At 53.4% G+C, this 27,610-nt stretch overlaps 1 protein-coding gene across 2 annotated transcripts in view; it reads left to right on the top strand.

The window, feature by feature from the left end:
• AFAP1L2 (actin filament associated protein 1 like 2) overlaps nt 1–27,610 on the top strand; it is a gene marked incomplete at both ends in the record, with an annotated part of 104,783 nt that extends 77,173 nt beyond the window's left edge. The window contains 16 exons of one of the 2 annotated variants that reach the window (XM_080695213.1): nt 3,675–3,765; nt 7,189–7,272; nt 10,079–10,281; nt 11,055–11,234; nt 14,233–14,322; nt 16,137–16,221; nt 16,723–16,827; nt 19,232–19,443; nt 21,843–21,988; nt 22,655–22,766; nt 23,388–23,600; nt 23,683–23,854; nt 24,126–24,281; nt 26,274–26,464; nt 26,576–26,698; nt 27,584–27,610. In XM_080695213.1, the coding sequence (XP_080551339.1) occupies nt 3,675–3,765; nt 7,189–7,272; nt 10,079–10,281; nt 11,055–11,234; nt 14,233–14,322; nt 16,137–16,221; nt 16,723–16,827; nt 19,232–19,443; nt 21,843–21,988; nt 22,655–22,766; nt 23,388–23,600; nt 23,683–23,854; nt 24,126–24,281; nt 26,274–26,464; nt 26,576–26,698; nt 27,584–27,610 (2,190 nt within the window). The remainder of the gene's footprint in view (nt 1–3,674; nt 3,766–7,188; nt 7,273–10,078; nt 10,282–11,054; nt 11,235–14,232; nt 14,323–16,136; nt 16,222–16,722; nt 16,828–19,231; nt 19,444–21,842; nt 21,989–22,654; nt 22,767–23,387; nt 23,601–23,682; nt 23,855–24,125; nt 24,282–26,273; nt 26,465–26,575; nt 26,699–27,583) is intronic. The other variant, XM_080695214.1, reaches the window with a different exon arrangement.

Raw genomic sequence — 27,610 nt, 5'->3', positions numbered from 1 at the left:
CACAGCCTTCCTTGCGCAGAGAGGCCCTCCCTTCCGAGCCTGGCTAGAGCATCCAGGTGCCACGGGGGCTGGTCTACCTGAACACAGGGGCCCCATGGCACTGCCACCCACTGGGGACCATGGCAGAAGCTGGATGTCCACGTGTGTGGGGTTCCTAGTACTAGGGGCTGGACCAAGATGCTTGTCAGCCACACGCCTGGACTCCCTCCACGGTTGGAGGTCCTCACCCCAGGCCTCACGGACTCAAGGGAGAGCAGGCCTGTCCAGCCAGGGAAGGGCAGCCAGAGGTCTGGAGCAGCCTCTCGGGTGCGGACAGTGACTCAGGCTGCTGAGGCCTTTCCAGGATGCTGTCCACAGCCAGGTGCTGTGGTCACCGCAGGAGAAGCAGATGTGTGCTGGCTGCAGTTTGGGCTTTGAGCAAGCACAGGCATATCCACCCCAGCTCCCCTTGGAGGCTGGAGCACGCATGAGAGCTGCTTTTGGGAGTGGCTGCTAAGCCCCTAAAGGGCGTCGCCACAGTCAGTATGGGCATCTTGGGGGTGGGGGGGCTGGGCCCTCACCCCCACCTGGGGCCTTTTTGCAGGGCGAGCAGTCTAGGGGGCACTGCAAGGATGTCCCAAGTCACCTGGGCCACCCGCATCTTCTTCCCTGTCTCCCCTTCATTGGCACGAGAGCCCTCGGGCAGCGCTGCTGCCTCCTGCCTCAGTCAGTACAGAGTGGATGCAACTCAGCCATGCTGGCGTAGCAGGGATGGCTACGCGTGCTTTTGCGCTGCAGCTGCAGGGCTGGACAGCTGAGATGAGAGGTCCCACATGGCTCGCTTAGTACTCCACCCTTTGCAGGAGAAAAAAGCTGAGCCTCTGGTAAATCCACTGAGCCAGGTAACTTTCTTACCCCATCTCTTCCTTGGAACTGTCAGAAAGTTATTTCTATTATTGCAGTCAAATCGCTTCTGCCGCTTTATTTAATATTCACTATCATCACCCTCAAAATGGTGTTGACCCAGCTGTGGTGGCTAAAATCTGTCAGCCCAGTCCTTGGGAGGCTAAGACCAGGTTCAAGGCCAGCCTCAGCAACTGCGTGAGGCCATTAGCAACCCAGTGATACCCTATTTCAAAATAAAACCTAAAAAAAGACTGAAGGTGTAGCTCAGAGGCAAAATGCCCTCAGGTTAAATCCCCAGTACACACACACACACACACACACACACACACACACACACACACACATGTATATGTATATGTATATGTATACATACACATATAATTTTGTGTGTGTGGTTCTGGGTGATTGAACCCAGGGGCATTCTACCTCCAAGCTATACCCCAGCTTTATTTTTTAATTCTTTATTTTGAAACAGGGTCATACTAAGTTGCAGAGGGCCCCACTGATTAGCTGAGGCTGGCCACGAACCTGCCATCCTCCTGTCTCAGCCTCCCAAGTACTGGGATTACAAGTATGTGCCACTACACCCGGCTAAATATGATGTTGATCCTTAAAATATCAGCCCTTGTCCTTACCCCTGCTAGGTCAGGACCTCTCTCCTTTGGCCTCTGAAATGATAGGACTCTATGGAACTGTCACTCAAGTCATTTAACCTTTGAACTTGACCTTAGTGCTATCGCCCCAGCAGCCTAGGCAGCTGGGATGCTGGGCTGCTCCTCTTTAGCAGAGTGGAGAGAGTAGGTTGGTGCCAGGTCAGGCTCAGTCGAATCCCTTTATGTCTTCCCATAATCTGTTGGCAATCCTCCACCAAACACATATGCATGAAACGTTCTCCCTTTGATAGTCCTAGATTAATTTTTTTATTCTTAGATTAATGAAAACGAGTACGTATTGAGCACTTAATATTTCTGAGCCCAGTTTAATCCTCCCGACGACCCCATGTGGCAGATCCTTCTACTCCACTTTATTTTGAGGCCCAGAGAGGTCTGGTTGGTTGCTCAGAGTCACACAGCCAGGATGTGCCGAGGTTGGGATTTGAGCCTGGACCCGGAAGCGGGGTTCCTCCACCACTACCCTGTGCTGTCTCTCTGTCCCGATCCATTTACAGTGATTTTCAAAAAGAGGCTCTTGAGAGACTCTTGTGAAATGCTGCGCCGTGCTGCACCCTAGCTAGGATGGCCGTCCCCAATGACTGACCCTGGATACCGACCCCCAGGGAGCCCTTGTAGAATGGCTCATCCCCACTGTGTCCTGTTCCAACTGCTCAATCCTGACCCAGAGCCAGACCTTGGGTGCCCTGAATTTTTCTCCTATGGAACCCTCTCTTTACACCCCCTCATGGAGAGAGTCCACACCACCTTCTGGGAGTCTGGGGACTTTTCAGAGGCTGAAGCTAGAGCCAGAGACAGCTCAGGACAGAGGAGCCCAGGACCCGCTTTGGGGAGACCTTGGGAGGACAGTCTCTTCTTGGGCCCCTGAAGCTGGGTCCCAGAGAACCACAGCCAGGCCTTGGGGGCACCTCTTTCTCAGCCTGCCAGTTTGCCAGGTGACAGGGACAGTAGAGGGAGCAGAGGCTCTGGCTAGGCTAACAGCAGCAAGAGAAAGGCCATCGGCTCTGGGCTGTGTACCCTGCATGTGAGGCCCTTCACACCGCACCCCTCAGCGGCCACATCTGCGGCCATGTGGTACCTGGTCAGCTGGGGAAATGGCCAGGTGATTCTGTTACCTCCAGCATGGTGTGCTGCACCCTTGGGAGGCACTGCTCCTGCTCCTGCTAGGGCTCAGGCCCTCGGATCCTCCTCCGGGTTTGGTTTCAACTCCATGGGTCAAGCAAGGAGGTCTAGGTGTTGGTGCAGGTTGTATCCTGGCCTCTGCCAACCCTCTTCATGGAGACCCGCCTCGGTCCCAGGACAGCAGCCCAGAGATTGACTCTTGTCACATCACCTGCCCATTCTGCCCAGCCTACAGACCCCTGGGTGATGGATCCCCACCATGATGACAGTTGCCTGCTTGTGGTTAGTAAGGGCCAGGCCCTGTGAAAGCTTGATCACATTTTGTCTCACTGCATCTTCAGAACAGCCCTGGCAGGACTGTCATTTTATGGAGCACAGAAGTGAGGCTCAGGGAGGCCATCACACAGCTCAGCCTGGGCTTCCTGGTATTCCCTGCCCTCCCTCCGCTGTGGTTAGATATAGACTGTCCTCTGAAGAGCTCATGTAGAGACGATATGACTTAAATCATGAAGGTTGTTACCTCATCCGTGGATGACTCTATTGTAATGGATTTATTGGGTGGTAACCCAGGGAGGTGGGATGTGGCAGGAGGATGCAAGCCTCTGGGGTGTGGCTTTGGGGACTATGTTTGTGTCCTTGAATCCCCTCGCGTGCCCTCTCTCTTGTGTATGGGCTCTGTGATGTGAGGCCCTTGCTCTCTCCCTCTCTCTCTCTCTCTGCTCCCCTTGCCATTCCCTGAGCTTCACCAATGTAACCCACCCTAACATGGACTAAGCCCCTGAAATCTCTGGAACTGTGAGCAAATCTTTCTTCCTCTAAGTTGTCATCAGGACGTGAGGGCCACAGCAGTGCAAATGAAGGCTGAGACGCTCTTCCAGCTTGCTGAAAGCCCTGGCGGCCATTCTTCTAGACCCCCTCCTCCTTCCACCCAAGGGATTAAGTCCCAGCAACTCCCAGTGGGCCATATCTGAAGATGTTTATTTGTTCATGCCACAGATTCCAGAACAGAAACAGCTCACTGCCACAAAGATTGAGTCTCCAGAAGGTTACTATGAAGAGGCTGAGCCCTACGACACGTCTGTCAATGGTATGTCCCAGCAGCCAGCCCCGAAGGGGTCTAGTTGCTCCAACCCGGGAGCCACACTGACTCACCTGGTGGTGACCAACTGGCTCATCCCAGCTGGAAGGCAGAGGGCAGGGTGAGCTGTCATTACCAGAGAAAATGGCCCAGATCGGGGACTGGCCACAGAGCATGGAGACCCAGCCGAGCCTCCAGCAGGGTGAGGGTGGCCTGTGGTGAGCAGCTTACCTCTTCCCACCTGGACATTGCTGCATTCAGCCCAGAGTGGTAATGGAGAAAGATGCGCTGGCCAAGGGCACAAGGCCCTGGGGAGCAACAGAAATGCGGGTCAGGCTGAGATGAGCTCAGCTTCTGCATTCTCTCACTGGCCTCATAGTCGCTGTGCTCCTACTACATGCCAGAGAGAGCACACACATGGTCATTGTAGAGAAGACAGACAGCAGGTAGACCCAGAATGTGTTGGGCTGCAGCAAGTGTTAGGATGGGAGGAGTGGGGGCTGCATCACAGCAGGAGAGGAGCGGTATTCTCTGACGACATGGCTTTGGGCAGGTTCCCGAATGCCCTTGAGAATGGATCCAGCAGATACCTGCAGGAAGAACATTCCAAAGAGGGAGAGCACAGTGTATTCAAAGGCCCTGGGGCAGGGTGGCGGGGCTCATGATTTTTTTGAGGAACAACAAGGAGACCAGTGTGGCAAGAGCAGGCGGGGAGAGTGTTAGAGGATGTGGATGAGGAAGGGGCTGCAGGCCTTGGTAAGGACTTTTGTTTTTCTCTGAATCTGGAAGACTTTAGAGGGTTATTAGTGACTGGCCTAACTTAAGTATTGAATACTGTGTGAACAGACTACACAGATAGGGCTTAATGCTGGAACCATCTGGTCTTTCCCAGTGTTCTCAGCTACAGAAAATGGATCAGAAGTTAGCTTTCCTCCTGGGCATGGTGGCACATGCTTGTAAATTCCAGGATCACAAAGTCAAGGCCAAACTCAGCAACTTACTGAGATCCTGTCTCACAGTAAAAAATAAAAACAAAAAGGGATGGGGATGTAGCCCAGTGGATTCAGTCCTCAGTACCACACACATATGCACACAAAATACCTTTCCTCACTATGATGGAATAACTGAGATAACTAATTTATAAAGAGAAAAGGGTTTTTTTTTCAGTATGGGGATGGAACCCAGGGACATTCTACCTCTGAGCTACACCCCAGACCCTATTTTTTTTTTTTTTTTGGTGGTACTGGGGTTCCTGGAAGCCCTTCTACCTCTGGGCTACACTCTCAGACCTATTTTATATTTCTGAAACAGTGTCTCTTACGCCAGCACGGCTGACTTCGAACTTGCGCGATCTTCCTGTCTCCTCCTCCCAAGCGTGGGGATTACAAGCGTGCACCACCACGCCCGGCCCATAGACCCTATTTTTTTATTCTTTATTTTGTAACATGGTCTCACTGAGTTTCAAAGGGCCTCACTAAGTAGCTGAGGCTGTCCACGAACCGTGATCCTCCTCTCTCAGCCTCCCAAATGCCGGGATTACAAGCGTGCACCATGATGCCTGGTGAAAAGGGTTATTTTAACTCATAGTTTTGGAAGCCCCCGTCCAAGATCGGGGAGATGGGTTGCTTCAGGCCTCTGTTGGTCATACTGGGTGACAGTGATAGGAAGCACCTGGCTGGGCAAGCTGCTCACCTCATGGCTAAGAAGGAAAAGAATGGAAGAAGAAGGGGCTGGGGTCCCGTAATTCTCTCTGAAGACACACCCCCAACCTAAGGACCCCGCACAAGGCCCCTCCTAAAGGTCCACAGCACCTTCCAGTAGCACCTTCAACACACGGGCCTTTGGGGGACAGTGAACATCCAAACTACACCTTCTCCACGCCTCCTCTTCCTTGCTTGTAATTGAAAGGGCTTTGAAAGCCTAAAGCAGTTTGTAAACATAAAAGGTCCAGGTCCCTGGCAGCAGGACTGAACTTGGCTGGAGGGGCCACTGTTGGTTCCATAAACAGCAAGGAGCAGGTATGACGTGGGACCAATGTCTCGCAGCCCCATCGGATTCTTCTCTTCCTTCACGTCGTACCTACTCGCAGTCGCAGGAACTGTGTGGGAGGTGAGGGACTGTTGGCCCTGAGGATATTCTAAGAGACTGGCCTGTGGGCAGATGTCTCTCAGTCCCAGCCACTGAACACATGAGGTGTTGCCGAATCTCCGGCCGGGCTGTGACTTCAGACGGGAGCTGAGGCTGCAGGGTTGCTGTCTGGGCACATCCTGAAGGTGGAGACGGTGACTCACTGCCCTGGGCTCCTGCGTGCAGCTTAAGCCCCTGCCTCTGTCTGGGGTGTGGCCCTTGCTAGCCACGGCCTGTTTGTGGGGCAGACACTTCATCTTGACACAAACAAGTGGTCGGGCAGACCTAGCTTCTTGGTGTTTGTGTCTCTCCTGTGAGTCCCCTCGGTGGTGGTGGCCAGGACCAGGGGTTATCACAAGGTCAGTGTGAACCCATGGGTGGGTCAGGGAGGCCTGAGGCAGAGGAAGTGCAAGGGTAGGAAGGGCGCCTTGTCTCCTGCCAGGATGAGGTTGGGAATACTTGCAGAGAAGTAGCCATACTTATACTGAGGAGACTATCACCTCGTGACAAGCCCTCCTGTCCTCTCTTCCTGTTTGCTGTCCCTGCACCTGACCGAGCAGCGTGACACACAGGTTGTAGCAGGAGGAAGGAGCTTGGGCTCCCACCCCTTCCTCCAGTTGGTCAGCCAGCAGCGAATTTGCTGGTGTCCTGCAAAGGGCTGGCTGCTTGGTTTCTTGTCCTGCTCCATCAGCAGAGTCCCCAACATTGATCCAGAGCATTATAACCCTCTCTCTGAGCATGTATTTCAGGAGTATCATGATGGTCTGTGCTGGAGACACAGGTCTCTCTGCTTGCCCAAGACATGAGGTTCTGCAGTCATGATGTCTCAGGCTGAGGGAATGTCTGCTGCTATAACAAATATCTCCCCAGTGTCTGTTTATAGTGATGATACAAATCTGCTTCACACTCACAGAGCACTCCATGGAGTAGTTCTAGTCCCATGTAGTTTTAGGGATCCAGGATCCTTCCCTATTTGTCTTGGTCACCCTCTAGGGCTATAGAATCTTCTGGAAAGAAAGAACAGAGAACCCCTATCTTCCCTAAAAGTGCCAGCCAGTGCTGACGCACATCGCTCTGCCCTCATTCACTGGTAGTTCCATGGTCCCCTCTGGATGGGATGAGGACCAGGAAATGATGTCCTTGGCCATCCTGTGGCCTCCTCTGACAAGCTCACACCTCAGAGGGGCAACCACTAACCTCTGGAGGGCAGAGTGTTGCCACATCCGGGTCTCTGGCCCTGGGTGTGTCCCTCTCTTCATCTTGTCTCTTTCTCTTCTTGCCTTGGTGCCTCTGGACATCGCGCAGGCCATTCTGGTAGATGTCTCCCCGCTGGACTCCCCAGATGGGTGCAGGTGCCGGAAGGAGTCATTTACGCCACAATCACCTTGGGTACTTGCTTGTTCTTAGAGCTGGAATGCCAGTGATTCCTTGCCTGCTGCCTGGCTCTCAGAGACGGGTGCATGCCCCAGGGGGCGCTGCCCTTTCCCCGTTCCCCTGCATGGGTACTGCATGGATAAGAGGCTCGGAGCCTGCATGGAGATTCTACCCTTGGTTCCTGAAGACTTTATGCAGGAAACGGCTGGTTGTCATTTTGATGGAACTATCGGAACCTTCTGCCTTTTTTTTTTTTTTCCTGCTTCCTCTGTACTCCTGGAAACCAAGAATCTGTGTTAGGAAAATGCTGTATTGATGGTGCGCTCTGATTCCTCTTAGGGATAAATGAAATTGTTAATATATTTGCCCTAGATTTTCTCCAAGCTGCCAGCTACTGTGATTGGCTGACACCTCTCAGTTAGCTTCCCATAAAGAGGACATTCCCTGGAAGAGGACGGGCTGGTGTCAGAATTCTCCGTGAAACACGCGGGACCACCTCAAAGGCACAATCTAGGGGTTCACCCAACTTCTTCACACTAAGCCCTGTAGCCTTCCTCCATTAATTTTTGTTCCTGATGGAAAAATTTCAATGAGATTATATCATTCTTTTTATTTCACTTTTTGTACAGGTAATACAATATTGACAATGAGAGGACATTGTTTAAATTAGCTTGATTCCACCTTCCCATCAAATCGACTGCTTTAGGTCCTTTAGCTGCCTTAGAGAAATGGTCCGTTGGCATATATAATTCCAATTGTGCGCTCTGCCCTTTAATTGTATCTTAGTGTGCTTACTGAGTTGCAGACTAGCTTTCAAACTTTTAATTGATTTTGGTCACATGAATGCTCCTAAGTGGGAGAAATCATACTTCTTATAGCTAGTCTCCTTTTGTCGACAACTGCTAGTTAGCACTCAAATGAAAATACCTATGTATGTAACATTCTTCCTTCTACTCTTTAATTTTTGTTTATTTATTTTGATGCTGGGATTGAACCCAGGGTCTTGTTATATGTTAGACAAATGCTCTACCACTGAGCTACAACCCAGCCCCTCCTCCTCTGTTTAAAAAAGCTCATTTCCTGGGATAAACTCTGAGGCCTGGGACTGTTGTATCAAAGAGTATAAAGTATAGGTGTTTTTACAGCTCTTGAACAACAGTCTGCCAGATTGCTTCCTGAGAGGCTCTGTGAATTTATGTTGCCACCAGCAATATAAGAGTTTAGGGACCCCCACTGGGTAATTTTGTGATTTTTCCGTTTTGGCTTATTTAATAGATATAAAATTTTAAATCGTGCGGTTTCTTTTATCAATCTAGAAAGAAGAGTGCTACCACACTGCTTTTTAAGAAAACTGGTATTAAAATTTTTAAAGAGTTATTTTTAGAAATATTAAAACAAACTATATTTTCATTGGCCCCATAGCAAGAATAACTAGTGCAGTGGCCCCAATCTGTTTTCCTATATTCTAATTCAAATGAATTTCTGCTTTCTTAGTTTGTAGGAACCCAGCTAGCTATCAGACAGGACAGGGGCTTCTGGATCCTCCTGGAAAGACTTAGGAGCCCAGTGGACCCTCTCCCTTACCTGAGGGTGTCGCTGGACAGATGGAGAGAAATGTCATTTAGCCTGACTTAGGGACAGAGCCAGGCCTGCTGTGTTGAGGTCATGTGGACGCAGGTGTTGAGTCCACTCCTGAGTGGAGTGCCCAGTGAGCAGGAGGTAGTGGACTCCCCGTCCGCGGGGAATTCAGACAAGTCATCAAGGTTACAACCCATGGGATTTCTGTGCTGGGCCAGGGGTTGGACTGGAGACCCTGGGGTTGTCTTTTTTCCATGCCCTGAATTTCAAGGCTGGATGGTGGATGGATGGATGGATGGATGGATGGATGGATGGATGGACGGGTAGACGAATGGACAGATGGATGGTTGGTTGATTTATGTTGGCCTTAAATACACAGTGAGGCCTGGAGAAGGGACCCAGTCCTGAGGGCAGTGGGGGGCAGGAACCGAAGCCGAGGCGGGCAGAGGGTTCCTGGAATCGTGTGCAGCTTTGCTGTGGCGACTTTGTCGACTCTGTCCGCACTACAGGAGTGCGAGGAGTGGCCGTCACTGGACGCAGAGGAAGGGTATAAGGTAGGAGCGAGGTCACAGAGGAGCTCAGTGTGGTCAGGGATGTTCAGCAGGGAGGGAAGGAGAGTAGAGTCGCAAGGGTAAGTGTGGATTTGTTTAAAACGCATGTGATCAGGATGGGGCGCTTTGCGGTGGAAGCGCCGCCTCCCCAGAATGCCGTTTCCTTCTGTGTGTGGTTTATGTGGCCTTTCACTCTTGCTCAGAGGAGCCACAGACCCTTTCCCTGACCTGGGGCAGAACCAGTTCCTGGCCAGTGGCTGCCAGAGGCCTGCAAAGCATGGCTGGAGCTCCCTGGGGACCCCTTCCTCTTGACCCTTAAGCATAACAGAGTGTCAGGCCCAGAGGAAGCCAGAAGCATCCTGCACATGGGCTTCATCCTTCATTTGAGGAAACTGAGGTCCTGACTTAAGGCCAGCATGTCAAGCCGAGCTCCTGGGAGCACGCAGTTGCTCCTGGGTTGAGGATGGACAGGGAGAGACATCCTTTTTAATCGATATAAAAGTTAACTTGTGTTTTGTGGCCCGAGGCAATATCTGAGACGCTTCTGGAAAGGAGTTGGGGTGGGAAGCTGGCCCTGGTCTTGGGTTGGCAGCCATGGGGCTCTTTTGAGGGAACCGGGTGGGCGGGTGCTCTACCTTGTTGGGGAGACGGCCTGCCTGGCGGGGCCCTGACCCAGTGGGTCTTCCTTGCAGAGGATGGAGAGGCCGTGAGCAGCTCATACGAGTCCTACGACGAAGAGGAGAACAAGGGCAAGGCAGCGACGTACCAGTGGCCGTCCCCGGAGGCCAGCATCGAGCTGATGCGCGACGCCCGTATCTGCGCCTTCCTGTGGCGCAAGAAGTGGCTGGGCCAGTGGGCCAAGCAACTCTGTGTGATCAGGGACACCAGGCTGCTGGTCAGTTCCCGCCTCCGTCCTTGGGGGACAGTGGGAGAGGATGGGGTGCTCACGAAGGTCCTGGGCTGCTCCCAGGGCCTTCAAGTCTTTTGCTATTCAGAGATGTTAACCTCACCTGAAATTATATGCAGAACTTTGTGTGGATGGATGTGCTTTTCCCAAACTGGAAAGATCTGCTAGTTTTGTTTTGTTTTTTTAATCAGATTCTCAAAGGAGGCTGTGGTGACCACCACCTGCCCAACTCTATTTTATCCCATGCACCTTATTTTGAGAGCGATGCATCTTTCTGTCCTTGTCACATTCTAACCAGTGGTCCCAGCCCAGCCCCCAGCCTCAGTTCTGGCTACTGCTCTGGTCTGAGTGGCATGAGAATTGTAAGCCCAATCTAAGCAGCTATGATACTTTAAATTACTCGTTGTTAGACAAGGCCCACAAAGAAACCAGAGATCTTCCTCTAGCAACAGTCTCATTGTCTTATTTTATATTAAAATTCAGTTTTGAGATGGGCAGGGTAACCTCTCACCTGGAGGCTCAGCTAATCAGGAAGCTGAGGGAGGAGGATGCTTGGGTCCAGGAGCTCAAGGCTTACCTACACAACACAGTGAGACCCTGTCTTAAAATTTAAAAATAATTTTATGTCCTGACGTAAGGTGCCATGGCATTATTATAAACATCTTTTCTTCTCCAGTCAGGACGAGGAAACGTTATCTCAGGTGATCCTCTTGAACAGCCCCATCAGGACCTCTGGCAAAGTACCCTCTTCTCTCTTGCAGTGCTACAAATCCTCCAAGGACCACAGCCCCCAGCTGGACGTGAACCTGCTGGGCAGCAGCGTCGTCCACAAGGGGAAGCAGGTGCGGCGGAAGGAGCACAAGCTGAAGATCGTACCGATGAACGCTGACGTCATCGTGCTGGGCCTGCAGAGCAAGGACCAGGCCGAACAGTGGCTCCGGGTGAGGGCGCCGGCCGCAGCCACGAGCAGGGCTCACTCGAGCCCTGGCTTTCCCTGGAGGGATGGAGGGTGCAGTCCAGGCCGGAGGGCCTGTGGTCCTTTGCATGTCCAGGGCTTCCTGTGTCCAGGTGGAAATAGACGCAGCGTTCTGCTGCAGCTCCAGCTCTCTCTGAATCCCTCCTAGAAGCTGTGGCGCTGGTGGATCTCACTGGTCTTTTTGTCTCCTGTGAACCTCACTGGCTTCCTCAGTAAATAACATATGTCGCTGCATCTGTGACATATTCACCATGGGCTATGGACTTCTAGCAAACCTAATCTTGGCGGTGGCGGCTGAGCCATGTGGATGTTGCCATATAGAGGAGTGGAGATGCAGGCTCAGAGAGCAGAGGTGACAGATCAAGGTCACCTGGCAAGGTCACCTAAGTTGCAATGCTGGATTGCAGACTGTCTGACCACAGTCTTGGGTTTTCTGCCACCACAAATGCCCAGTGCTGAGCCACGGGGGAAAGGTTTGCTTGCCCCACATTAAAGATGAGCTTGACCAGTCCCCAAAGTAAAAGATTCCTCCCTAAAAGGAGCCCATAGTTCCAGAGAGGTCTCGACCCACAGGGCCCCTGTGAGGTCAGGGAGGGCCAGAGCCACCCTCGGCCTTCTTCCTGCGGCCCATCCAGTGTTGTGGCCATATTGACGTGTTCCTGGCTTTGTATCCACCCCACCCACCACCCTGGCTGAAGGTAACCACCGTGGCGAGCCTGCCAGAAGCAGGCCCGGACATCTTACTAAAGCCTGACCAAAAATGGTGCCTGCCCCCTCCGGGCACTGCCCCGCCCAAGTGTTGGGTACCCTAGATTTGAAGCAGGTGAGCTGTGTGTGTGTGTGTGTGTGTGTGTGTGTGTGTGTGTGTGTGTGTGTGTGTGTGTATGTGCTTGCACGTGCAACCACTAAATGTTTGGAGAAACCACTAAATGTTTTGAGATTTATGCCCAAACCAAGCTTCTAGGAGAGCTGGCAGGCACCCCAAGCATTACTGCAAGATTTTCAGGTGGTTAAAGACACCCACATAGAAAGGAAGGGCTGTGCATAACAGCTTTGTGGCTATTGGGTTCCTGAGAGTCTGTTGGCTCTGAAAGGCTGAACTCAGTGTTTGAGAGTGAGGGCTCTGGCTTCACCTGTTTTCTGCTAAGTGACTTGGGGTTGGTTCCTTAATGTAGCAAAGTGCTCAGCACCCAGGTTCCTAATGTATGCCAGGTGTGTGAAACCCAGCTAGCAGGGATAGGACCACGGAGGCCCAGAGAGTCCGAGGGGCTGGTCTGGAGCTGCAGGTTCAATTTCAAACTTGTCTTGTCCAGGGCTCCCTTATGGCCTAAACCAGCCTTTCCTCTCCTTCCCCATCATGATGTACACACACACACACACACACACACACACACACACACACACACACACACGTGGACTGCATGTGCACACACATTTATGGGTATGTGCTAACACACACACACACACACACACACACACACACACACACACACACACTCCTGCTCTAGTGCCCAGTTCCCAGCGCTGTTCTTGTGACTGCTCAAGCCCACCTCTGCTCCCCTGGCCCCCAGCCTCTCTCCCCAGGCTCCCACACTCTCTCCTAAGACCTCCAGCCCCCACAATCCCTCTTGGTGGCTTCAAAGACAAGGGGGCTTTCAGAAGGCACAGCCTGCCTGTGTCTAGCCTGCATGGAGAGGGCAGAGGTGGGCTTGGCCATGTGAGTCTGACTGTGGGAAGCCCCTCTTGTGGTGCACGGGACAGCTCCGCCTGCCTACTTGGCACCTGCCCCCTTCCCTGGACCTCTGTCCCCCGAGTCTGCATAATCCTATCATGGCACGTTCAGGCCCAGCAGGGACAGGGATAAACCAGCCTGCCCTGCGCCGGTGCTTGACACACAGGTCTCCCAGCTTCACATGAAGTCGACCCGTCTCTTAGAGGCCACCGCCGGGGCTCAGGACCACGCTCACGCAGCTAGTCCACTCACTCCAGCAGCTGCCCTCTTCCCAGCACACTGGATAGTCCTCGTGGACCGAAGCCCCTAACTGGAGGCGGTCTGTCGGGGAAAAGAGCCTGTAGCCCCCCACGGCCACTCTTCCTTTTGTTCATTGGCTCTTCTGATTTTAAACCCATTTCCACAAACTGCTCAGGGAGAGACTGAAAAAAGGAGAGTCCTTGGAATTGCTCTCGCTAATTCTCCAAACGGCTTCTGGATGGGCAGTGTGTGTGTGTGTGTGTGCGTGTGTGTATGTATGTGCATGTGTGCGTGTGTGTGTGTGTGTGTGTGTGTGTGTGTGTGTGCACACGCCTGACTGTTCCCCTCTGGGAATCCCCGAAGTGGCCCCTGGTCAGAAGGATGCTGCGCATTGCTGTCCTGTGAAGTCAGAGCCACCTCTGACCCCCTTTGTGTATCCCAGCCCAGGCTCTGGGTGCAGTTAAAAGGCTCCTTCCCTGGGGAGGGTGGGGCGCACAGTAGCCAGCAAGTCCAGAGAGCCCATAGTCAGATCCAGGCAAGCGGCAGGCCTGCTCCCAAGTGACGTGGAGACTCCGTAGTAGGCGTGTGGCCCCTAGATGCCAGGGACCTTCCATCAAATGCCACTATTGGTCGTCCCCATGGCAGGTCCACGCCCCTGTTCGGAATGGCAGCAGGAAGGAGCTCATGGAGCTGACTGCGGCTCTGTCTGTCTTTGGGCTTTGATGCAAGAGCCCCCTCGCCCGCCTGGAACCTGCGGGGTCCAGCAGGAAGGGCCTGAGCACCCCGCTTCCCCTCCGCTGCCTGCCCTTCTGTACACCCAGACCACGGGGGCCGGGGGAGAGGTGCTTCTCTGCTCCTTGGCAGTTGCGGGTCTTCTCTCTCACCTCCACCCACTTGCTGTCCCCGATCTTGGGGCCCCCACTTGTGTGTGCAGGCAGGAAGGGCATCTCGGGGACCCTGGCCATGGCTGATAGCCCTCCTCTTGCCGCAGGTTATCCAGGAGGTAAGCGGCCTGCCTTCGGAAGGCGCGTCCGAGGGAAACCAGTACACCCCAGATGCCCAGCGCCTGAACTGTCAGAAAGTAAGGCCCCGCCCCGCTGGAGAAGGGCCCAGTCTGTCATCTTTTCTCTGTAAAAATGTAAAGTGTAAAATTGGGAGCTTTGTTTTTTTGTATTTCAGCCCAATTAATAAGAAACATGCAATGCTTGGATAAGAGCAGCGACTTTGGCTTGGCAGGAAACTGAACTAAATGGATACAGATCTAAAATATTTTCTTGCTTGAGGAGAGGGAAGTGTTATTGGAGCAAAAGTCACTCTGCCCTACATTCTTAAGCCGGGAGGTTTATTTTATGTGTCTCTTCCGGCTGTCTCAATGCTGGTCTCCCCAGAGGGCTCCAGAGCTCTTCTGCAGAGAGTTTTAGGCTTAAGGGTCAGGTTGAAGAAGTTGGGGTGAGGGGTCGTGCACCACATCCCTACAGATCTGCAGGTAGGTAGCCCCAATGCTGGGCATGCACAGAGCTGCCAAAGGGCACCAGGTCTCATTTCCACCCCAGCAGAGAGGAAAGCGATAGGGCTCGGGGAGGGCTTGGGCAGGAGAAAGGCCCTCTCTTCTCTGGGGTGGGGGCGCAGCCTCTTAGAGAAGCGCCATAGCCTCACAGTGCCTGGAGGAGCTGTTTTCATGGTCTCACTCATTCCTTGGCCACTGAGAGGGAAACAAAGGTTGGAATGAATTTGAGTTCCTTCCCACCCAGTGTGAATGGAGAGCCCTCTCTGCCCTTCCCTGGCCAGGATCCGCCGCCCCAGGGTATCAGCTTGCTTTCCAGCCACTTGGAGCAGGTGGTTTTCTAGAAGCTTGATGGAAGCTTCTGAGAGCTTCATGTCTGGCCAACAGCAGCTACACTTTCCTAGAGGTCATCCCCGGTCCCCACCAGCCCCACGAATGCACACGGGGATATTATCCCTCTCTGACCCATGTACAGAGCGAGGTTAAGACAGCTCCTTTCAGGCAGGCGCTGACCGCTCTGGCTTTAGAATGCTCGACCATGTTTAATACCGTGCTGATAGCCAGGCATGGTGGCGCACGCTTGTAATCCCCGCGCTTGGGAGGCAGAAACAGGAGGATCGCGCAGGTTCGAAGCCAGCCGCGCTGGCGTAAGAGACCCTGTTTCAAAAATATAAAATAGGTCTGGGAGTGTAGCCCGGAAGTAGAAGGACTTCCAGGAACCCCAGTACCACCAAAAAATAAAAAATAAAAAAAAGAAAGGAAAAATAATACCGTGCTGATGAACCGGGTCTTCCCTGAAGCCCGCACGTTGCTAGGATGATCAGGTCTCAAAAGATTTACCCCGGCTGGGCATGAGGGCGCATACCTGTAATCCCAGTAGTTGGGAAGCTGAGACAAGAGGATTGCAGGTTTGAGCCTCAGCAATAAAGGGAGACTTTCAACCCATTCCTTATTCCATTCCTCCGTAAAACACACACACACACACACACACACACACACACACACACACACCCATGTGGGTGGTTCCCAGCTCAACAGCCTTCAGCATCCTCAGCTACTCTTTCCCCACTATGGGGCCATTGACCCTTTTGGTTGAACAGCCATTTGGAGAACTTGCAATGGAGGATGGGTGGGGCCTGAAGTCAGGGAAGGCGCTCAGGGGAGCGGGGAGCTCAGGAAGGAGGGTGGAGGCAGGTGCTCCGAGCGTCCCCAGAGAAGCTCCCCAGCGTCTGGCCAGTCCCTGGGATTCTTGTCGGGAGGGGAAAACCCCCCACTGGGTTTGTCTTGTGACCTCTGGTCTACGCTCAGGATTCATCTATTTTCTCATAAATTGTTCCCTATGTGATCGTCCCCAGCCAGTGGCCCCCATTCATCTCTTCTTTTGGCAGCAGCCAGATATAGTGGAGAAGTACCTGTCACCTTTGGAATATGGGAGCTCCACAGATGGCCACCCCGAGGTCCCAGAGACCAAAGACGGTAACGGAGCGGTGGCTCGGCCTGGGGTCGGGGCGGGAGGGTGACCTGCTCCCCGGTGGGTGAGAGGCTTGGCTGCTTGGCTCAGCACTAATGGGCTTTAGCAGCTAATTCTAACATGGCCTCCAGCTTACGAATGATTTGAAAATAACTAGAGCTGAGAGGTCCTGGGGAAAAGGGGAGGTGGCCAAGCTGAAGCCAAGTTTCAGGAAAGGCTGGGGACAGAGGTTTCCTCTGTCTCTTGTTTGCCAGCTCTATTTCAAATCCCTTTGAGCCACACAGCCCATAAAGACTCTCGAGTGTCTACCTGTTCTTAGGCGAAGTCTGTGTACCCCCTCGAGCAGGTGACTTTGGGACAGCAGATTCTGGCCTGCGGATCCTTGCCTGGGGGAGCAGATTGTGTGTGCGTGCATGTGTCAGCAGGGGGATGGGGTTCGGCAGGGCTGAGTTTGCACACGGGTGGGCTGCGTGCAGCGTTGATGGTCCTCTTTCTCTTTCTTACAGTCAAGAAGAAATCATCTGCCGGCCTCAAACTGAGTAACTTAATGAGCCTGGGCAGGAAGAAATCCACCTCGCTGGAGCCCTCGGAGAGGTCCCTAGAGACATCCAGTAAGAATCGTAGTCGCCTCCGGGAGCCTGGGCTGGGGTCTGTCTCTAGGAAGGCGAGCCCAGATATCTGGAGGGAGAGGGGATGTGCAGTCCCCAGGCTTCTGTTTCTTTCCACTGTGGGAAGTTACTTTACCCCTAACCAGACTCAGGTCTTGCCGTGAAGTCAGGTCTTCTGTGAAGGTGAGGGGTGACCAGTGGGTGTCTTAAAAAAAGATGGTCACAGCCGGGTGTGGTGGCGCACACTTGTAATCCCCGCGCTTGGGAGGCTGAGACAGGAGGATCGCACAGGTTCGAAACCAGCCTCAGCTACTTAGTAAGGCTCTCAGTAACTTAGTGAGACCCTGTTTCCAAATAAAATATAAAAAAATAGGTCTTGGAGTATAGCCCAGAGGTAGAAAGCCTCTGGGTTCCACCCCTAGTACCACAAAAAAAAAAAAAAAAAAGGATGCTCCTGTGGTCTGCACTGTGGGGTATGACAGGTGTGAGACAGTGACTCAGGCAGATGCAGAGCATGGTCCTGAAAGCCTCAGCCCCAGAGAGACAGGGCTTTGTCCCTTATGTACACTGGGTCATTTTCATGGGTGTCTGGATTCAGGAGCAGGAAGAACCTTTCTCGCTCTCTGCTCGGACTTGACTTGGTGGGCCAGCAAGGGGGAAACAAGAAACCCGTGTGCCTGGGTCAGAGGACACGTGGGTGGGTGCTAGTAGGTTGTTAGAGGTAGTCTCCACTGCACTCTGTCATACGTGAGGAAATGGAGAACAGGAGGAGAGATGGCCTTGCCTGGTGTGAGGTATCTTGTTTTCCAGGCTGGGCTACTGCCCTCCCTTGGGCCTGGAGGCCATCGCTGCCTGCCTTTGGGCCTTTTCCTCTTCTTTATGGGACCATGTCCCATCCCTGGGCTCTTTTCCTGTTGCTCAAGGCTGGCAGGTTGGCATGGGAAGGTAGCCCACAGAGACTTAGCTTTGGGACCTCCTTCTTCTCTGGCAGGGTGCTGGAGAGTGGTCCCGTTTAGGACCTCCTGCTTCTCTGCTGGGGTGCTGAGTAGCAGCCCCATTCCCCCTGTCCCTGCAGCCTTGGGAGGCAGGATGCGTGACCCGGGAGCCTGGTCACAATGCGTCACTTCTGGGAGATACGGCTGAGTTATTACTGGAAATCTTCTCTGCAGCCAAGCCTCCCATCCCCTGAGAACAACCCTAAAAGGACACAGTTGCTCTCCTTCCCAGGGCTTGGGTGCTTAGAACTAAGTTATCACTTCTCTCTTGACCCAAATTTCTTTTAGTCCAGAGGGTGGTGATAGTCAGGGTGGCCTCTCTGCTTGGATGGGCCAGAGTTTCAGGCTGTGGTCTCTGGTTCCGTCACTTGCTACAGTGACATGATGCTAATGTGACCCCTCGTGATCCCCCGTGTCCAGCGCTACGCAGGGCAGGAAGGTCCATGTACTATCACCCACTGGGGGCTCTGCTGGCTAAGCTTCAGAGCAGCTGTAGCAGGGACGGGGCCTGTCAGCCAGTGCATGTGAGAGGGTGAGGCGGAGAGTTCAACCCGCATGTGATAGGATGGTGCGCAGAAATCAACCTGCTGCATACACATGGTCCTGGCACTGGGTTCTGCTCATCTTTGTCATCCTAGGGACAAGGCTGACTGTGGCAGGTGGCATCAGCTCATGTGAGAAAAGGCTTGTCCTCTCCTTAGGATGCTGAGTGTGACACTTGTGGCCATTTGAGAACAAGAAAGGACAGCATGCTGGTGCTGGTGCCTGCATCTGCTGTGTGCCTTAGAGGATGTGGGGACCCTGGTGTAGAGGACCAGGACCTTAGGACAAGGTGCAGCTCCTGCCCTTAGGAAGCATGTGTCCAGTGGGGAGGCCAACGTGGAGGCAGAGTTCATCATACCAGGATCCAGGTGTTCTAACAAAAGGCAGAGCAAGGAGAAGGGGACCCAGGGCAGGCTGCAGGCAGTGGTTTCTGGGAAGAGGAGCCCAGCTGGGGCCTGCTGAACAGCCCGGGGATGGGCAGGCTGGCAGGGCCGCTGACGGTGCTACAGCTGCAGAAGCAGCCAGACTGCACCTGTATCCAGGGGCCTCGGGCAGGGAGCTTCCCGCCCAGGGGACCTTGGTGGCCTGGATGACTGGAGGCGTGAGAGGGTTGCTGGGGTGCTGCCCACCTTCGAAGGGACCAGCTACTCATAAATAGGAAGGAAAACCTGGACTGAGACTCGCAGCTTTCACGCAATCAGAAAGGCATGAGACATCGGAAAACAGAGGCCTGAGGAGACTCACGGGACCCAGAGCCGGTGCCAGCCCTAGACACCCTGGCTGGCCTGGTCCCCCTTCAGGCGTGTCCCCTCCCGCAGGTGTGTCCCCTCTGCAGCCTCAGCCCCCCGCACCTGCATCTCCTCCCGCAGGTTACCTGAACGTGCTGGTGAACAGCCACTGGAAATCCCGCTGGTGCTGCGTGAAGGACAGTCACCTGCACTTCTACCAGGACCGGAACCGGAGCAAGGTGGCCCAGCAGCCCCTCAGCCTGCTGGGCTGCGAGGTGATCCCGGACCCCAGCCCCGACCACCTCTACTCCTTCCGCATCCTCCACGGCGGGGAGGAGCTGGCCAAGCTCGAGGTACCGTGGTCACTGACCGCTGGCGGCTGGGGGAGTCTTGGGTGTCCTAATCCTACCCAGGGAGAATCAGTGTAGCCTCATAGCCTTCTATTATTTATTATTTATTTTTATGTTATTTTATTGGAGTACTAGGGGTGGAACCCAGAGGCAGTCTACCTCTGAGCTATACCCCCAGCCCTATTTTTTTATTTTTTATTTTGAAACAGGGTCTCACTGAGTTGCAAAAGACCTCACTAAGTAGCTGAGGCTGGCCGCGAACTTGTGATCCTCCTGTCTCAGCCTCCCAAAGGCTGGGATTACAAGCGTGCGCCACCACGCTCGGCTGCCTCCTGTTATTTTTACCTCTTTTGCCTGTGATTATTTGCATTTTTAAAAAAAATTGTCCATTCCTGTTCTGACCTTAGGGTGGTTGTGTTATGGGAGTGAGGCTATGAGCTACTTCCTGTACTTAAGGCAGTCGGAGTATTTATAACTCCCGGTGCTGCCAGAAAGGCTTCTGAGACTCACATGGGTGCAGTTTAGTTTGTGTGTCTCCCGCCCAGAGAGCCTGGAGGCCCGGTACATAAAAATGACGATAATCAGAGCTTATCTGGAGGGCAGGATTCACTCTGTGACACAAGTATTTCTCCCACTCCCCACCCTGTTTGATGTGACATTTACAAAAATAAGAGGTGACATAATGCCTTGCCACGGCCCCATAGGCGGAGCCCATGGTCTCTGCACACAGAAGCAGAACTCTGCCCTGTGAACTCCAGGCTCCCTTAGTCCTTTATCCCAGGAACTTCCTCCAAATTTTGCTCTGATACTGCTCTCTGGTGGCTAAAAGGCCACATCACACCCACTTCCCCCAAACAAGCTTGTATTTAGGCAAATTATCTACTCAGAACCATAATGTGTGTGTGTGTGTGTGTGTGTGTGTGTGTGTGTGTGTGTGTGTGTGTGTAGGGAGAGAGAGAGAGAGAGAGAGAGGGGTTCCCTGTCCTCATACACATTATATTCTAGTTTGAGGATGTGATGACATTTGGCTAATTTCCCAGTTACTCGCTTAGTTCTAGTTGCTAGAAAAGAGCAGGAGGCTGCTATGAATATTTGATGGTGGTTGGCATAAAGTTGGGAGTAGTCAGGGCTACTAGGTATCCTAGGGGCAGTGGAACCCTGGAGGGTCTCAAAGGAGGTGGGATGCTCAGATTTGGATGTTAAGATGCTTCCTCCAGCCTAGGGGACGCCCATGAAAATCAGGATTTAGCCAGGTGTGGTGGAACACGCTTGTAATCCCAGTACTTAGCAGGCTGAGACAGGAGGATTGCAGTTCGTGGCCAGCCTCAGCTACTTAGTGAGGCTCTCTGCAACTTAGTGAGACCCTGTTTCAAAATAATTAAAAAATTGGACTGGGGGTGTGGCTCGAGGTAGAATGCCCCTGAGTTCCATCCCCAGCACTACAAAAAAAGAAGTAAGAGGAAGGAAGGAAGGAAGGAAGGAAGGAAGGAAGGAAGGAAGGAAGGAAGGAAGGAAATCAGGACTAAGAAATTCAGTTGAAAATAAGTGGATAAAGGAAATCAACAGGAGGTCAAATTCATCCTGCCACAGCCCCTTGGATTTAAAGAGAAAGTAGCAGTGATGGCGGTAAAGGTATGAGGCCACTGGAGAACTGGTTTCCCCACAAAAGTAAACGTGTAGCATTTATAGGAATCCCAGGCCTTTTCTCACATAAGGGCAAGAAACAGTGTTGGCATTTTAATAGAGATAGCCAATGTATGCATTTGATTAAAATGCATTCTACCCTAGAAAAACACAAGTATCACATATACTGGAATTTTGTTGATAACTAAGCAGACCTCCTTAACCCTAAGACACCTTGACTTTACTGAAGACAAACAAAAATGAATTTGACTGTCATTTCTTAGCAAGGAACTAGGCAGTCTTAGATTAGACTGGATTAGAAATGTAAACCGACAGGTGATTCTTCCTGAAATAGAAGTGGCAACCTACAATACAGGCAACTTTTAATAGCTAGGATTTAATTTAAGCACTTAACACATTTAATTTCAGTTTAGCATTTTGATTGTAATAACTATTAACCAGTGATAAGTTAAGAGCCGTTGATAGCTATTACCATGTGATAGCTAATAGTAGTTGGTCCCCTTCTAGAAGGACATGTGTGTGAGTCATTTGAGAAACTTGGAACTAGTATGCAGGGTGTCCCTGAAGTAGCATCAAGATGTCCCTGGTGGGAAATGCTATTTGGAGGCCCCGGGGCTGGGGTGGGATATGCCATTGATGGTGAGAGAGCCCGGGACAGGCTGTCTCGGGTGATGACAGCTGGGATCGAGCAGCGGGAGGATGGACACGGCAGCACATGCTGGCCGGGCTCCCACTGGCCTCTCCCGGCCTGCTTCCAGGCCAAGTCTTCCGAGGAGATGGGCCACTGGCTGGGCCTCCTGCTCTCCGAGTCCGGCTCCAAGACAGACCCGGAAGAGTTCACCTATGACTACGTAGATGCAGACAGAGTTTCCTGTATCGTGAGCGCAGCCAAAACCTCCCTCCTGTAAGTATGACAGGACCCTCTGTGTGCACGCTCCCATTCCCAGCCCAGCTTTTAAGACCCTGAGCCTAGCCCAAGCAGGTCGGCCACTTAGAGCTTGGGGTGCAGCCCTGCTCTGTCCAGCAGCAGGAAGATGCAAAGTCTGAGGCCAAGGGGCAGCCCTCAAGAAGCCACAGCCACAAGCTTGGAGCTGAGCCAGGCCCAGGGCAGCTGCAGCTCTGGGTGACACTTTCCAACTTTCCACCTCCCTAGCGCAGCGCGGGCACTTTCCTGGCCTTCCCTTTACCCACCAATGCATCGCTGCCTCCAGGGCCCCTCCCTGAGCAGGGGTGCCACTCTACCCTGCAGATGGGCAAATATGAGCTACAGAAGAAGTGTTAGAGCCAGGACTAGAGGAAGCCAGCTGAGCCACTGACACAGAACCCACTCTGTACAAAATGGGTTTGTCTGGCCAGAGCTACTCAGGTGTACCGTGAAGAGTAAATGAGCCGGGATCTGTGGCCACCATGGAAGGGGATCTGGAAAGGGAGGCGCCAAGGGAGAGGCGGCCACAGGATGCTCATGGAGGGGAATCAGGACTCCGGAACACTAGGAAGAAGGCTCAGGAGAAAAGGGAGAAGATGTCCGAGACACCTGGAGGCAGGTGCTCACTGCCTCTGTGTCTCCTAGACTGATGCAGAGGAAGTTCTCCGAGCCCAACACTTACATCGACGGCCTGCCCAGCCAGGACTGCCAGGAGGAGCTGTACGACGACGTGGAGATGTCGGAGCCGCCGCCAGTGGTAAGGACTCCGTGGGCGGTGGCCCGGGACTGTCCGGTCCTGCACATTTGCATCCAGAGCTGGTCAGTCTGCTTTGCACTGAGCAGGCCCCGAGTGGCCCGCAGACCCCGAGGTGCAGCAGGCCCATCTTCTGTGCACAGGCTGTGCCGCTGACCTGCCCGGGGAGCTGTCCAGGTAAAGCAGCTGGTTGGCTGCCCTGGTCAGTGCTGGGGTGTGAGTGTGGTGCAGGGACCGGGAGGGGCGACAGGGTTGGGTCTTGAGGTTCACATTGATGGCTGGGTGGGACGATCCTACCCATAGAAGGCCCCTGGTTTGGGCATTGAGCCGTGCTGTGCTGTGGCTTCACAGATGATTTCAGTCCTGCCCACCCCACAGGAAGACACTGCAGTTTTTCTCTGTGTAGACAAGTAAATAAAGGTCATGGAAGTTGGATCTCACTTTCTGGATCTTCTACCTCTTACGTGTCACAGCCAGGACTGGGGCCTGGGAGCTCCGGAAGGAAGGAGGGAGGCCCCAGCAGGGGTGGGGACAGATCTGAGATCTGAGGCAGGGCTGGAGCCCATCCACAGCCAAAGGAGCGGGCATAACGGTAAATGTCACCTCTCTCTCTTTCTCTTACAGGCAGAACCTGAGGAAGAAGCCGCCCCTGCCCTGGCCGCCCCTAGTGAGAAGGAGCCCGACCGCGTGTACCTGGACCTCACGCCGGTCAAGTCCTTCCTGCACAGCCCCAGCGGAGCACAGGGCCAGGCGCCACTCCTTGACGACGAGGGCCCCCCTGCAGACCCAGGCCCAGGTCCTGCCCCAGAGGAGCAGCCGGAGAACCCCGAGCAGCAGGTACAGGCCAGTCCCTCAGCGGGGAGCCAGTCCCCACCCCCAGGATCCAGCTGTCCAAGTTCTGTGCTTTCTCCCCATATAGAGACCACCAGAGAGCTGGGAGCCCGAGGAGCCGAGCCAAAGAACCACCACCATCAAGCTCCAGACTGAGCAGCAGAGGATTTCCTTCCCTCAAAACTGCCCCGACACCGTGGCTCTCGTCCCCATGGGCACCAGCCCACTCGTGAAGGACAGGCCACGGGTGCCCAGCGCAGGTGCCTATGCTAGATCAGAGCTTAATGTTTCGGACATGGCTTGGAGAAGTGAAGTCCCTCCCTTTCATATGAGGAAATAGAGGTTCAGAGAGGTGAAGGGACTTACCCACGGTTACACAGTGAAGAAAGTATGGGCTGGACTGGCCTATCCTGGCATCCAGCTCTGATTTCCTGGCCCAGCCCTGGGTTCTGAGCCTCGGAGTGGGTCGTTGGGGACAGCCCTCATGATCCAGTGCAGCTGACTTGGGTATTCCTCTCCCTGGGTCTGCAGAGATCAAACTGGGCAAGAATCGGACAGAGGCCGAGGTGAAACGGTACACAGAGGAGAAGGAGAGACTGGAGAAGAAGAAGGAGGAGATCCGGGGACATCTGGCTCAGCTCCGAAAAGAGAAGCGGGAGCTGAAGGAGACCCTGCTAAGATGTACTGGTGAGTGACCTCCGGTGGTGGGGGCAGGGAGGGGGCGAGGGCAGGCCCCCTGCTCAGGGACATACGCGCTTTGTGGGGCGAGGACCTAGATCTGTCTCTGGCCTCCAGACCCCGGGCCCAAGCCCCACCACCTTGGCCTAGCCCCTCTGACTCTGTCAGAAAGGCTGATACCTGCACAGAGAGCCCCCTGGCCCATGTCAGCAGGACCAGCAGGTAGCTAGGCTAGGCAAAAGCGGCGTCTTTTAACAATTTAGGCCTAAGATGTTTTTTAGTTAAAAACTGAGTACATTCCTGGGCCCACCTATTAATGTCATGCCATGGCCTTGGTCTATGGTCCGGGTCAGCTGACTGGCATCCTATGGCAACCGGCTCACATCAGCCATACCTGAAGAGGGTCCTCCTTCATTCCCAGCTCCATCCCCTTTAAAGTGAACGGAGGTTTAAGACCTGTGCAAAGAAACCTGAGGTGTTCTTCCAAATCATCCTGTCATTTGACAGCTGCTTCTTGCAACACATCTCTTGTAGAACTTTTCCAAAACACTGGGCTTGGATTTTGTTCCAGTAGCTTTGTGTTCATTTAATAAATTGCAGGGTTGTACTGAGGCACAACTGGTGTAGCAGGTTTAGGGATAAATGTAGCTGGTTCCTGGGAAGCTCAACTGGTGTAGCAGGTTTAGGGATAAATGTAGCTGGTTCCTGGTGAAGGAAGTCTGGTGGGGGAGGTGGTACAGAGTCACCCATGTTTTAATAGCTGCTTTATTGCAATACGGTCCTCATGCAATAGAACCATTTAAAGTGTAGGAGTCCGTGATTTTAGTATAATCAGAATTGTGCAGTCATCTTCACTATCAATGTTTAGACCCCAAAGAAAGCCTGTACCCTTTACCAGTCGCTCCCCACTTCCCACAAACCCAGCCCTAGGCAAGCACTGACCAGCCTTGTTGCTATACGTGGGTGTCCTCTGGTGTGGAGGGCCTAGTGTCCTTGGACACTGCTGCTGCAAGCGGTGAGGAGACAGTGGCTGGGCTTCCTTTTTTGCCCAGCTGAGACTAGAGTGTGGGAACATGAGCTGCTGAAGGTGACCAGAGACTCATCTGTGACAGTCCTTGAAAACCCCGGAAGGTGCTGGGCTGGGGTGTGAGGACGGGGCCAGAGGTTCCCACCCTTTCTCCAACACTGATAGCCTACGTGGGTGAAGAGGGACTGTACGGTTTATTCCCTTGGCAAATGAGTCCTGTAGATCAGATACCACACAGCCTCTTCAAGTACTGATACTGACCACTAAATATGAACTGTGTCTATTACCTATCCTAGCACCAAAAAACATCATTAACAGATGTCCTCAACTTCCTTTTTCTCTATGATTCTTTTTGCAACAATGGGCCCCCTTGCTGCCTGTCCTCTGGCTGGGGCTGATGGATAACTGTCGCCATAAAGCTTGGAGTCAGCAGGAGGTTTTCTGATGTGCTTGACTCTAGAAGACGCATGGTGTCGTGCCTCCCCCTGGCGATGGACTCCTGGGGCCCACTGTCACTTCTTAAACCCTGGGGTGTGAGAAACAGGGCTCGAAGGTCCCAGTTCGAGGCTTGGAGGGAGCTGTGTGGGGCGATCAGAGCAGTCCAGCCACTCCCAAGGGCCTCTGCTCTGATGCTTCTGGGTTGCTGGAACAGTAACAGATATTAGAACAATCAAGGGCCTCCCAGAACCCACCAGAAAAGACTTGGGCCTCGGAATCGTGCCTTCCTGTGAAGGCAGGGCGCTCTTCCCTGGGACCTCCCCAGCCTTTGCAGAATGATAACACCAGATTTGGGCTGTGAGGCGCTCCCTGAGCACAGACAGGCCCATCCAGCCAAGGGGCAGAGCCAGGCCTGTGGTCCACCTGGACCTGGGCTCCTCTCTAGCCAGGTTTGTAAAAAGCCTGCCTCTCCACAGTGAGGCCCCCAGGCCTTGGCTGAAAGGCTTTTATCTGCAGTGGCTTAATTCTTTCTCCAGACAGGGGCGTCCTGGCCAGCTTGGAGCAAAAGCTGAAGGAGATTGAGGAGGAGTGCCGGGTCGAGGAGAGCAGACGTGTGGACCTGGAGCTCCACATCGTGGAGGTGAAGGAGGGCCTGAGGAAGGCCGAGGCCGGGCCCGTGACCCTGGGCACCACCGTGGATACCACCCACCTGGACACGAGCCCCCGCGTGAGTGCCGGCCCCGTGGAGCTGCCCGCAGGGCCACGGGGACAGGGCTGGGGGATGCGGCTGTGTTTCCCTCCCCTCCGCCCAACCCTCGCTCTCCTCCTGTAACCACAGCCCAAAGCTGCCGCCCCCACTTCTGCCCCAGACTGCACCCCGGTCAACTCCGCAACCGCACTCAAAAGCAGGCCCCTCTCGGTCATGGTCACGGGCAAAGGGACCGTCCTCCAGAAAGCCAAGGTAAGCGCCACTCCTGGCTTCCCTCGGGCCCAGCGGAACCAGGACCCCTCTGTGAATGCAAGTGGCACTTTGTGGCTTTTGGTGCCAGTCCTGGGACAGTGTCTTTGGCCCTGAAGAGTCAGAACCAATAATGATTGCCCTTGACTGGAGTGTTCTTACCACTGAGCCCGAGGATACATAGGTCCTTATCCTGCCCACATTCACAATCAGATTATGCGGGGGTAGCTGCGGCTCAGGGACAGATTAGTTTTCAAAGTACAAAAAAAAAAAAGAAAGAAAGAAAGAAAGAAAGAAAGAAAGAAAGAAAGAAAGAAAGAAAGAAAGAAAGAAAGAAAGAAAGGAAGGAAGAAAGAAAAGAGGCAGAGACTTCAAAAAGGACTTCAACTATGAAAACCAAAGGAACAGATTCAGACCGGTGATGTGGTTTGTCCAAAGTCACCCAACCAGCTGGTGGCAAAAGGCGCCAACAAGGGGCTGGATCCTGTGGCTGTTTCTCTCCCTGAGGGCTGCACAGGAAGTGTTATTAGTCCTTAACTCAGTTGTACAATAAGGAACATGCCAGGAGCTGCCTTTGGGGCAGACGCTGAGTGTTGTTCCCGGCCCGCCTAGCGCTGGAGGCACCATACGAATCCCCGTGAGCCTCCCCTGCCAGACACCCGAATCCCCAGCAGCATTCTCTGTATGTGAGAGCTCAACATCTCTTAATGGGTGCTCCATGCAGGCACCAACACACAGGGTTAGAAGCACTCTTGACCTCTCGATCCCCAACTGCATCTGTGCCTAAAGTATTTGGGACTTTTTTTCCCTATGTGTATAAAGGTTGCTATGGAGACTAACTTTGTTTTTTGGGGTGGGGTGGGTGGTGGTATTTGAATGGTGCTCTAGGAATGGGAGAAGAAAGGGGCAAGTTAA

Source organism: Muscardinus avellanarius (assembly GCF_963383645.1).
Source record: "Muscardinus avellanarius genome assembly, chromosome: 4".
Taxonomy (NCBI): Eukaryota; Metazoa; Chordata; class Mammalia; order Rodentia; family Gliridae; genus Muscardinus; species Muscardinus avellanarius.
Note: the sequence above shows the minus strand (reverse complement) of the source record. Positions and strands in the feature narration are given on the sequence as shown.